At 37.0% G+C, this 12,656-nt stretch overlaps 1 protein-coding gene across 14 annotated transcripts in view; it reads right to left on the bottom strand.

The window, feature by feature from the left end:
* The window catches only part of ZBBX (zinc finger B-box domain containing), a 140,029-nt gene that overhangs the window by 48,390 nt on the left and 78,983 nt on the right, over positions 1-12,656 (bottom strand). For 9 of the 14 annotated variants that reach the window (XM_070242533.1, XM_023623253.2, XM_070242541.1 and 6 more), the window contains 2 exons: positions 11,104-11,259; positions 6,062-6,236 (listed from right to left, as the gene is read on the bottom strand). In XM_070242533.1, the coding sequence (XP_070098634.1) occupies positions 6,062-6,236; positions 11,104-11,259 (331 nt within the window). The remainder of the gene's footprint in view (positions 1-6,061; positions 6,237-11,103; positions 11,260-12,656) is intronic. The other 5 variants (XM_070242538.1, XM_070242536.1, XM_070242542.1 and 2 more) reach the window with 1 other exon arrangement.

Raw genomic sequence — 12,656 nt, forward strand, 5'->3', positions numbered from 1 at the left:
GGGGTTTTCATTTGCTCCCCTGTCTCATGGGTCACTGGCTACTTTTTGTGAGAATTTGTGTGAGATGTCCCTTTGTTCATATTGATGGGATGGTGGGTATTTTCCTTAATAGATAGTGCAAAAGTGTTAACGGGAAAATATGCCTGACATGTTTGAAGAACAGACAGGAGGCCAGTGTGGCTGAAACAGAGCAAGCCAGGAGGAGAATAACAGGAGATGAGATTACAGAGATAATGGACTTCCGATCACATGGAAACTTCTAGGCCATTGTAAGTACTTACTTGCCTTTCACATAGAAGGAAAACAACCTTTAGAGGACAGTAAAATAAAATCAAGTTAGAAATCAGTAACAGAAATAACTAGAACACTTGGAAACTGAAAGAACATTACAAAGCTAAAAGGCCAAGAAACATATCAAAGATGCTCATTGTTATTTTTAATGAGGTACACAAATTAAATATACCATTTCATCTCCATCAGGCCAGCAAAAATTTTTTGATCTGACAATGTAAGTGCTGGCGATTATGGAGAGCAACCAAACCTCTTATGCAGGTAGGAATGCAAACTGATACAAATACTATGGTAAATAATTCAGCTTTATCTAGTATCATTGAAGACACGCACACCCTGTGACCCAGCTATTCCACTCCCAGGAATAGACATCCTAGAAATGCATGTGTGTGTGTACCAGAGACCCATACAAGAATATTCATAACAGCATTGTTCGTAACGGCAAAAGTGGGAAACAACCCAAACAACTATCAACATTTAAACAGGTAAATAGTGGTATATTCATATAACAGAAGACTATTAAGCAGTGAAAATGAATGAAATACAACTATGCACATCTTCTTGGGTAAGTCTCAGTAAAATAATATTGAGTGAAATAAACAAGTTGCAAAATAATACATATACTATCTTTCTATTTACATAACATCTAATACATGCAAAATTAACAATAGATTGTTTAGAGATACACACATGCAGTAAACTGCAAAGAAATCAAGAGAATGAAAAAACACAAAACTCAGGTTAGTGATAATCTCTTAGAGGGGAGAGAACAGGTGCTTACTGTTTCATTTTTCTCCATAAGCTATATAAATTTTACAAATGTTATTTTATATCTACTTAATATCTTAGGAAAAGGAAAACATTTACAAACATATACACATAATACATACACAAAAACATCATTTATATAATACTCTGGGACAAAAAACTCACATATTATATCAACAAACATCCTCGTCTTAATGATCCTCCACAGCAGCCACGCTGTTAACCTCACTTCTTTATTTAAAAACACTATCTTCCATTGGCTTTTACAATAATATGCTTTACCAACTTTCCTCCTATATCTATGACATTCTGTCTTCTTTACAGGCTTATCTTTCCAGGCCACTAAATGTAATTCCTCTCTAGTCTGTTGGGCTATAACACTCCTTTCTTGCTCTCTAAGGTTCAGTCATCCACAATTATCTTTAGTTCCGTTAACACAATATGTTCCCTCCACCACAGACCCTTTGCACATACTATTTTCTGTCCATATTCTTCAACTCATTTTCTAGACCTCAATTTAAATCTTTGTTTCTTATAAATCCTTTTTCTGACCACCTGTATCAGTCGAGATCCTGACAGGAAAAAGAATACTCAAGGGGGTAATTCAAAGAAGGTCAAATGAAGGGACTAATCACCATTTGATAGGGTTAAGGAAACAAGTGATGTTGAAGTATCCAGAGACTGAAAACAGTGGAAAGCTGTTACCAACCCTAGGTTTGAAAGGAAAAAATAAGAGAACTGTTATAAAGTCATTGAAAGCAGTGGCTGTGCGAGAGATCATCTGAGTGGCGTTAATAACATAGGTAGAGAACACAGACTGCAAAATCAGTGGGCAATATCAAGAGAATCAACGTCTTTTCAGACTATATAATGTTGGAAAGCAGGAGAGTTAATGTAGGTCTGGAGGAAGGTTGTGAAGGTAGACTGTTATCCCTGCCATATGAAATCAAACTATTTCTGATTAATGTTACTAATAGAAATAGAAGAGGATATATTTGATAGGTGAGGGATCAGAAGCTACAGCCCACAGGCCAAATCTGGCCCACTAACTGTTTTTGCACGGCTTTCGAGCTAAGAGTGATTTTAAGTGATTGAAAAAGTCAAAAGAAGAATAATATACTATGACATGTAGTAACAACAGGAAATTCAAATTTCAGTGTCCATAAATAAAGTCTTTTTGGAATATAGCCACGTTCATTTGTTTATGTATCGTCTATGACTGCTTTCACACTATAATTGCAGAGTTGAGTAGTTGAGTAGTTCTGAATGACTCTCAAAACCTAAACTATTTATCTGGCCCTTTACAGAAAACTTTACCAAGCCCTGTACTAGGTCCATAGCTGCCCATGCAGTCACACAGAATGTGTTGGTTTTCTCCAGTAAAGACACTATATCCAGAAAAGCAAATGCGATTGGCATCATCATCATCTGATCAAGTTCACTATAACCAGTAGTCATTCTGCGAGACCACTGGCTTTTGCACCAAAAAGGCAAGTTAAATGGAAATATAATAAAAAGCAGTATTCCTGCATCTTTCAGTCTTTGATGGTGGCATTAATCTCTGCTATCCCCAGAAATGTAGTATTGCCTTCTGGCATGCAATTTTAGCATAGTAGTTGGTGGCAGGGGACAATTCTAGGGTCTTCTACTTATGTGTTACCACAGCAATCTTTATGCCACAGATCAGACTACCCATATAGAGATTTTGTCTGTTAGTAAGTATATCCATTCCTACTATACATTTAAGACTGGACAAATAACCACATAATGGTCCCATAGTCCCAATGCATTACCATTAGACAGAATCAAGACAAGACTTCATCGATCACTTCACTTCCACAAACCCCTAAGACTGACTGGTGGACTATGGTGGTATTTAGAGTCTCCAGGGATAAGTGTCAGCTCAGAGCTAGAATCTAATAACTCCTTTGAAGGTCTGGACATTGCCTTTCCTCACTGCATGTTTATTCTGGTAAATAGCCATAAGTTCTGTGGTAAAGGCTTGGAGGAAGATACATAGTGTGCCCCTGTGGCCATACTACAAAATCCGTAAAAAGATTCAGCCTCTATCTCAATTAAGAGGCTCGAGATCTGTGGACCGGCTTAGGTCTAGGAACTTTATAAAAACTCTGAATCCCCAAAATGGTGGCTCAAGTTGAGTCTCTGCCCAGAGACAGAAATGTTCTACTCATAAAAGTAAAACAAGAAACTGTACAACTTTTTCATTCCTAGGTATCCCAATTAGCATCACAGATCTCTGTGAATTGAAATATTCTGATTACTACTCTTCCCTGCCCCTTAGTTTGGTAATTTTTCCACCACAACTTTGATGATTATGTGCCAACACCTGGACTCTACCAATCCAGGTTTTCATTATTCTTTTGAAAATAGGCAGCTCAATTCACTTAAAGCATCTCCTTCCACAACTATCTTCAGCCTATAGAGGAAAGCCCACAACAAACCTTTTTCAGGATACTGGTGCTTAATATCTCAGCAATGAGAGAGTCCTCTGGGCCCTCATAGATGGTAGAGTTAAACCTGCATGAGCAGGCTGTACATTATCAATTCCAACATTTCTATCTTCCAGAGCCTTCAAATTTCTTCCCCTACAAAACGTCAGGGAAGTTCCAGTATCTCAATCTCATAAACTGAAAAATCAAGTCCAGGCTTCAATTAACCAGTTTAGTAGGTGGATTGTTAATGCCATTGCCGAAGAGCTTGAGCCAACAGATTAAGACTCAAATCCTATGCGAGTACATCTATACTGATAAATTCAACCTCATCTAATCTGATATTTAGCTTCCTTAATCCAACATTCTTCAAATCTCTTCCTCTAATTGCTTCCCAGATTCATGTGATACAAGTTGACAAAATACTGCAAGTTCCTCAGTGCGTGGTAATTTTCATGGGTGTAGGTATTGCACTTCTCCATCCAGGGTATGCTGATCATTCGATTGAATCTCTGACCTCCACTTGGACTGTGAGTGCCAGAAGAGATTGTCATTGCTTTTGCACATCACTTTCCCCCACAGCACATAATATGTACTCATTATTTGTTGATGGAATGATAATAACAGAGGAATGTTTTCTTCCCTTAACATTTAAAACATTACTTATACCTAAATATTGGCAAATAATGAAGAACAAAATTTATTGGCAAAAAATAAAAATAGCCAACAACATTTCACAAGTGTTAGTGAAAAGCCAGTTAAAGATGAAAGTCATTTACTGTCTATCAAATTGTCTAAAGTTAAAGAACTATATATATGGGTAAATAGCCATCTCACGCATTGTCAGTGGGAGCATGACTGACACAGTCATCATTTTAGTGGACAATTTGACAATATTCATCAAAATTTTATAAAATAAGTCACCTCTAACACAACATTTCTAGATTTAGAAATTCATTTTAAGGCAATCATACAAGTGCACCAATAGCTAAGATGATCATCATAACTTCTTTACAATAGTGAGAATTAGAAATGAAATAGCCATCAATAAAGGTCTAATTAAGTAAATTATGGCATAGAGAACACTATTCAAGTTACAAATGATGACATGTATCTATATTTATATGAAAAGTTGTCCATGACAGAATCTAAGGGAAAATGCAAGTTAACAAATAGCATATACAGTATTACCCCATTTATGCTTGTGTGTGTGTGTGTGTGTGTGTGTAATGATGTGTATTAAAAATTTGGACCAAAATGTTAACATTTATTATCTCTAGATGGGAGGATTAGGATATTTTCATGTTCTTCTCGGTAACTTTTTATATAACAAAATCTGTTAAAATAATCATATTACTTTCATAATATAGTCATTTCCACTATGAAAAACAAAAATTTTAAATGGTTTTGGATTTCTCTAATCTAATCTGATTTAATTTATCAAATCAGTCCCAGTATTATTTTAAATACTACGTATTTCAAAAAGGACAATTAAAAAGGTATTTCCATGGAAGTCAATTCATTTCAGAGTAAAAAAGAAAAAAAAATCAAAATATGAAAATACAAATAAAAAGCACATAAAATAACACTGCCAAAGGGAGGTATATTTAGGTACATACTAAAAAGAGAGTAAACAAATGAAGTCTTGGAAATGTTAATGAAATTGACGCATCGTGAGCAAATATAGAAAAAAATATTTGAAAGAGAGAACATTATTTAGTAAAAACTCCAATTCTAGTTGGGAAGATGGTGTGTGATACCTTGATATTAAGAATTACTCTACGTTATAAAGGAGGAATAATCAGGAGAGTTCCTTCACTGGAAAAGAATGAAATGAAATAATAAAATTGGATGCTGTCAACCAAGATACACGATTAAAATTTATCATCTATCATTATATTTTCAATGAAAAGCAACTGGAAGTCTCTAAAAGATTCTGAGTAATAAAATTAATAAATCACATACTTTAAAAGCACATGAAAATTCTCAAGAGATACCAGGAAACTTAAAGCAAAGATACGGTACACTCCAGTCATCCAGATCTTTAATGTCTAGAACATGGGTGCGAAATCATCACACAGAAATAAAAAGAAGAAATATTTCTTCCAAAAGAAAGAAAAACAAAACACAAATCAATTCTCCCTCTAAAGTCCACAGTAGCCCTTGAAATATATTTTAAGACATTCATACTTTGCCTCTCTATCTCACAGATGGTCCCATTTTATGTTTTGTAATTACATCTCAAAAAGGAATAGTTGTCCTCATAAAAATTTCCTGTTAGGAGAGGGGGAGCTGAAAGAATCTAGTTTGCCATTCGTTCAACAGCCTGTATTTGTCAGAAACAAACACAAAGACCCCCAGTGGCCAGTATTCATACATATTAAACCACTAACCAATAGTCACACAGCGAGTACTCCCTTGGGGAGTTTTATCAAACTGCTATCCCGATGTTACTAGTTTTTGAACATTCCATCTATATTCACAGAGAATGGAGATAAATAAAATAAACTCAGCTTTACCTTACAACATTCATTTTATAAAGATAGGTGTACCTGCTTTTGCTGCTTGTAAGTTCTGTTTCTCATTGTCATCATGATGTCCAGTTCCATGTTGATTTAAAACTTCCTGAAAGGACTGGGCAGATGCATCTTCATCAAATGATCCTCCACACAAGAGCCTATCTCTTGGATTTGTACATTCTGCTCTTCTTGTTGTTGAAATTTCTACCTAAATTAATTAAAAATCTATCTAAGTATGCTTTACTAAATTTTCTGTATCTTAAGAGACAGGTAGCGTTAATTATCAGGTATTATGAATCACACATTATTCTGTAACTTGAGTGTTTTTAAGTTGTACTTATTTGTTTGCTTTATTGACTTCTTTAAAACTCCATTGACAATTATAAACGGTCTCTTCAGAAATTATTAAAACTAGAGCCTACAGGACTGAAGATTTACCATTAGTTATTCATCAGTGTTCTCCCTGGAAAGCTGCAACAGCCTTGTATCTAATCCTGCTTCTCCAATCGCCTGCTCCCTGCAACATCCCACAGCAGAAAGAGCAGTTTCTGAACACGTAATATGATCATGTCACTCCCCTGCTCAAAACCCTCCAAGGATACTCTACGAAACCCCCAGTTCCTACTAGGACCTACGAGGCCTTACACAACTGCGTACTCCTCTGCCTTCTACTTCACCTCCTTCAGCTCTCTCCTTCACTCACCCTGCTCCAGCCAAACATATTCCTGCAGTTCTGGGAACCCATCAAGCACATTCCCACTGAGGTCCTTGCACTAGCTATACACAATGCCTGGAATGGTCCTTCTCCATATCCTCACATACCCATTCCACTCATTTCATTTGGTCTCTGCTTAAATGTCAATCAAAGAGGTCTTTGCTGATGACTCTAAAAAAAATTAACCCCTTTGTCTCCCACTTTCTAATCCCTTATCTGCTTTATTTTTCTCCCTGTAATGTATCTCCACGCAAATTTACTAATGTTCATTTGTTTATTGCCTGTCTCTCTCCACTAGAATTTAATGAGGTCAGGGATTTTGTCTTTTTCCTCAGTGCCAAGAGCAGAGCCTGGCATAAAGGAGGTGGTCATTCAAAGTTAGTTGAATGAATGAACAAATTAATTAGCACATATGAAACACTGCATGCTTCTCAGCTTAATGATGGGGGAAAGGATGAACTCAGTACAAAATAGAGATCCACTGTGGAAACAGAGAAGAAAATAAAGGTAGGATTTGGCAATTATCCAGTGAATCGGAGAAAACAGCCAAGTTAGGAAACCAAAGCAAAATAAATTCCACACCAATGCTGAATTATCAAATGTGGATTACCTACACTGATCAAATTACTAAATCTCCATTGTCTCTTCTAGATATAAGAGTGGAATCCTCTGTGTTAAGCCCTTAATTGCAAAATAAACAGGCAGATTGTTAAAGTACAGTTGAGAGAAGATTGCTAAACATGTGTACAAAAAAATTTAAATAATAAAATGAAAAGCATCTGGGAAGGTGGCCAGAGACAGTGCTAACTGTTGGCCACAGAAACACAGGTTAATAAGTCCACAGCAGAGACAGAAGCAAGGAGCAGCTATTTAACTCAGATAAACAAGAATTCTACGGGCAGAAAGTGGCAGGGGCAGTATTTCAGAGACAGGGAATGGTACATATGCTAAGACATGGAGTCAAACAGCACAGTGGCATGGAACTGTAAGTATTTGTGTTGCTCCAGCAAAAAGTGAGTTATGAGAAAATAAAAAGGGTGGAAAGACAAGCAGGGGCAGATCATAAGGATCTTGCCTGCCATATAGAGGAACTTAGGTTGAAACATGTTGGAAACACAAAGCCATTGAAGAGTCCCACAGCGTAGTGTGGGAGAGAGAGAAATCGGGGAATAGTGAGTTTGGATGCAAAGAAACTAAGTAAAACAGAATAACCATTTGGCAATATCTATCAACATTACAAATGCAAAACTCTCTTTACCTAGGAATTTCAGGATTTTATCATATGGATACACCTACATAAAGGCAAAACAACACTTTTCAAAATTATTCATTATTTATACCATAGTTTGTACTAGCAAAAGATTGAAACAGTGTGAATGTGGATCACTGAAAAGTAGATTTTAAGAAGTCATTTCATATCTAATAAATGGAGTATTTTACAACCACTATATAGAATGAGAAGACTGTAGAATGTGCTTATATAGATATTAAAACCATATTATTAAGTGGAAAAAGCATGTTTGCATGGCAGTATGTAACATATTAATATTTGTGTAAAGAAATACATACATACAAAACTGGAATTATTATTAACTTCTAGAAGGGGAGGGAATGAAATGCACTTTCCTCTTTATAAACCTTTTGCACTTTAAGAAAAAGTTAGTTTCAGTACTTGGAATAGCAATAAGGATAGAAGAGACCAAATATTCAAGATAGCTTTTAGATTGTAGACTGAATGGGACACGGTAACTGAACGGATGTGCGGAGGAGGAGAAAGGACTATAGAAAGTAACTGCTCCTGCTAGGAGATTGGCTGCCACCAATAGCATCTGTAGGTTTTGGGGGAGAGGTGATGAATTTAGCTTGAAAATACTGAGTTTTAGAATTATGTGTGAAGGTATTTGCAGGTATCTAGTAAGTGATACATGACTATGTTTATGTATGTATGCTACACTCATGAAGGAGTACTGAAAACCCAGTGCTTCATACAAAATGTTTAAAGTGTGCAGTGATTCCAGAAGCTCTCCAGGGACTCTCCCTTCCAAGCAATGAATCAGAGATATAAGACATTTGTGTTTTATAGCTATGCCTTTGGAATACTTGCCTTCTACATAGCGGTGGTAGGAGAGGGAAAAGTCAGAGGATTGTACACTGGCTTTTAAATGTTTCAGCCCACAACTGTTATATGTCACTTCCACTCAGAGCCTGCCCAATTCCAAAGGGACTAGGAAATTTGAAGGAGCACATGGGATCCAGTGTAGTACATTCATTACCCCTCCAGGCCTCATGATATCCTTGCAAGATATGTTTTCATATCCTCACTTTCCAGAAGAGGAAATGGAGGATCAAAAAGGCTAAGTAAATGGCCCTATATTTCAGGACTGTAAGAAAACCAGGGTCAAACCCAGGTTTCCATGTCTAAAATGGAAACTCTTTCATGAACTGCATCCTTTTCCAAGGATATCCATTGGCTTGAATTCATAGGAAAAGCTCGAAGACACTTTAACACTATTTTAACTCTTCCAGGCATTCGAATTCCTTGATACCAGATTCCTGGACCCTAACCCAGCTGTACAAAAATCAAAATTTGAGTGGCAGACCAGGAATGAACATTTTTAACAAACTCACTCAGTGCTTGTGATACTTAAACCACTGCTCTTCAGCACAGAGGAGGACCAAGCATCCGAGGAGGGCATCTCTTCAGTATGCGTACTGTGTATGGGTGCACCCCTGGGGGTCGATAGCAGTGAGCCCAACCAGGAGTGTTCACCAGAATCACTGAGCAGCTGTTAAAACCACACACACCTGGACCCAACCACAGAGACACTGAACTCAGTTATGTTTCTTTAACATTTCTTCAACTTGATTCCAACATATACTCCTGGAAGAAACCACTGAATTAATGGTTTTTAAGTTAAGACAAGAGATGGCAGGCCCATATAGCATACACAGTTACCTTTGGGGACAAGAGGCAGCATTTATTGTAGGGATTAAAATTAGCACAGGCAAAGGAGTAAGCCCTATAGCTGTCTGGTGGGGCTAGTTACTTAACTCCTTTCTGCCTTTCTCATCTGTTAAATGGGGTAATAATGATGCAAAACTTATGTGATTATTGGATAAGGTGAATAAAGGATTAAGCACAATTCCTAGCATAAGGTGTTTAATAAATGTTAACTGTTGAATTATCACTATTTTTATTGATAGGCTAAATTAGATAAAATGGCAGGCGTGAAGGAGTAAGCCTTGAAACCACAGCCTGTGTGTAGTGATTAAAAGCAGGTACTTTGGAGTCATAAGTTCCAGGTTCAAATCTAAGTTCCACTGTCAATGATACCTTGGGCAATTCAAAAAAAACTGTTCTTCACCACTATTTTCTCATCTTAAAATAAAAGGAATAATTAAGAAAGAAAAAAAGACATAATACATGTAAAGTATTTAGAAGAGTCTCTGGCACATAGTCAGTCCTCAACATTGTTATTATAATGATAAGGATGTAACCCATTCAGTGATTCTTCACAAACACCCTTGGCAGGGCTTCTAGAAAGCAAAATCCATGCAACTATGTTGACGTTCCTGGACAATTCAAGCATAATTTCTCTGCTGGAAAGAGGTCCTGCAAGCATAGAGCACCTGTTCTTTTATAAAAGTTCTATGACCATAGGTTTGGAACTCAACAGACTGGAATTTAAGCCCGACTCTGTCACCAAGTAACAAGCTGTGTGACTTTGGCCAACTTATCCACTATTTCTGAACTGTAGTGAAAAGGTGAGTGGCAACTAAAGACAGGAAGACTCTTACATAGATCAAAATTTGAGAAAGTGTGTTTCTTGCTAAAGAATCAATACAAGTCTATAATAAAAATATAGACATGAGCTGACAAAAGCTTATCTAGCACACCACAACATCAGTAGTCAATCCGAATAACTACCAGAATGTGTTATAAATCCAATTTTAAACAACTGTGAAATTGCCTGTCACCTAAAACACTTGGCAAGGTTTGGTAGATTTAGCTTCCTCAGGGTCCTGATTAATACGAATTTGTTATATTGCATTGTGCTATATTTTTTATGTTTCTTCTCAACACTCATTCATTTCCTGATGTGTTGGAAATGCCCAGAAAGCCACATTCATTCATCAAAGAATCATTCATCAAAAAAATCAGCATTCAGTGGAATCAAAGTAATCTGCTTAAAAAGATTTTTACAGCCAAGATATGTTTGATTCATTAAAGAACAAATTCATATTAAACAATAATGTGATAAAAAACCTTTAAAACTCTACAGCTCCAGTGAAGTATATGAATGATGGTCTCCATGATTATATATGAGAGAAAATGTCTACAATAGTTTCCTCAGCTTACCTCAGAGCTGCTCCCCTGCAAAAGAGATTTGGGTTTATGCTGACTTTTACTAATCTTTTTTGTTGAATGATTCTCTCCCTTGGGTTCATCTGGATTAACTTCCTTTATAAACCGATGGGCAACATCCAATACATTAGATAACATTTGAGATTTTGCCTATTAACAAATAAATAAAATATGATTAAAAAGCCTAATATGTCAACCTAAGTAAATTAGATACATCAGATCATATCTTCATTATTCTATGCCTCCTAAAATCCAATAAATTTTATTTAATATTTAAAAAGACAAATTGACGTTTATATCAACCAATATAACAGTGACAGCTGCCATCTATTGAGGGGCTAGTTTGGGTTCATACTATCCTAAGTATCTTAAAAACAAACCATATTTAATTCTCAAAGCAACTCTAAGGCATAACCATTTTTATCTCTGTTTTAGGGATAAAGAAACTAAAGCTTTGAGAGTTTAAATAACTTGCCCCTGGTCACCTGGTGAATGGGTGGCAGAGCTGAGAAGTGACCCAGGTGTGTATAATTCTGATGACTCATAGCCTTTCCACAAGGTCAACCCCCAAAAGATATATGTGTTATTTTGTGCACATCATGGCTAAAGAACTGAATATAGCTAATCTAGTAGGAGCTTGAATGAGCGGTAATGAATATTCCTTGGTGATGAAATGTCTTTAGAAAGTATTAGCTATTCAAAAGTGCACATCAGGAAGTGTCTCCGCACATGGCTCCCTAGTAAACTCCAAGGCATCCCTGGTCTCTTGTGTTGTGTCTTTGCTCATAACTTTCACGTAGCAGGAAGGCCCTCCCTCCCCTACTCCTTTCGTTGCCTGTAGACTTCTACTTCTCCTTCTGGACTCATCCTGAGTTACTCCCGCAGGTCCAGGAAACTATCCCCTCCCTCTTCCCTCAGCTGCGAGGTGCCCATCCTCTGTAACCTCTACCAGCTCATATAATATTGATTTTACACCACCTTTTGGCGTCTATCTATCCCATCATACTATAAAATCTCACGGAAGGAAAAATCACATCTTCTTAAATCTTTGTGTGGCTACCACAGTGCCTGGCTGATAACATATGGTGAAAATGAGGTGTTGGGGGAGGAAGAGGAAGAACTGCAGAATTAGAATAAATAATTGAGAAAAAGAATTCAAAAACATTTTCGTGTGCCTTCAGAGTGGCTGCAAAGGAAGAGGCAACTCTCAGGGAGGCCCTATTCTCTGAGGGGTGTCTATCAGCAACTACCCTGGTCCGCCAAGGCCCCTGCAGAATTCTGGATCCCACTGGAGCTTGCACCAAACTCCAGGGGGAAGATGCAGACCCTTCAGAGGCTCTCTGAGGACCTGGCACTGGGAACACAGCAATAGGTCTCACTGCTTACCAAATGACCTCAAGATAGAGAAACACTTCAGCAGGAATCAGAAATAATTATTTTGTACTCTCCCATGAAAATATTCCTATTTTCAAGCTGTCATCTAGCTACCTAATTAAATAGCTAAGATTACATTGAAATTTTGCAGTTCTGACCTTTTGTAAATCTGT

This window comes from Equus caballus, chromosome 19 (assembly GCF_041296265.1).
Source record: "Equus caballus isolate H_3958 breed thoroughbred chromosome 19, TB-T2T, whole genome shotgun sequence".
NCBI lineage: Eukaryota > Metazoa > Chordata > Mammalia > Perissodactyla > Equidae > Equus > Equus caballus.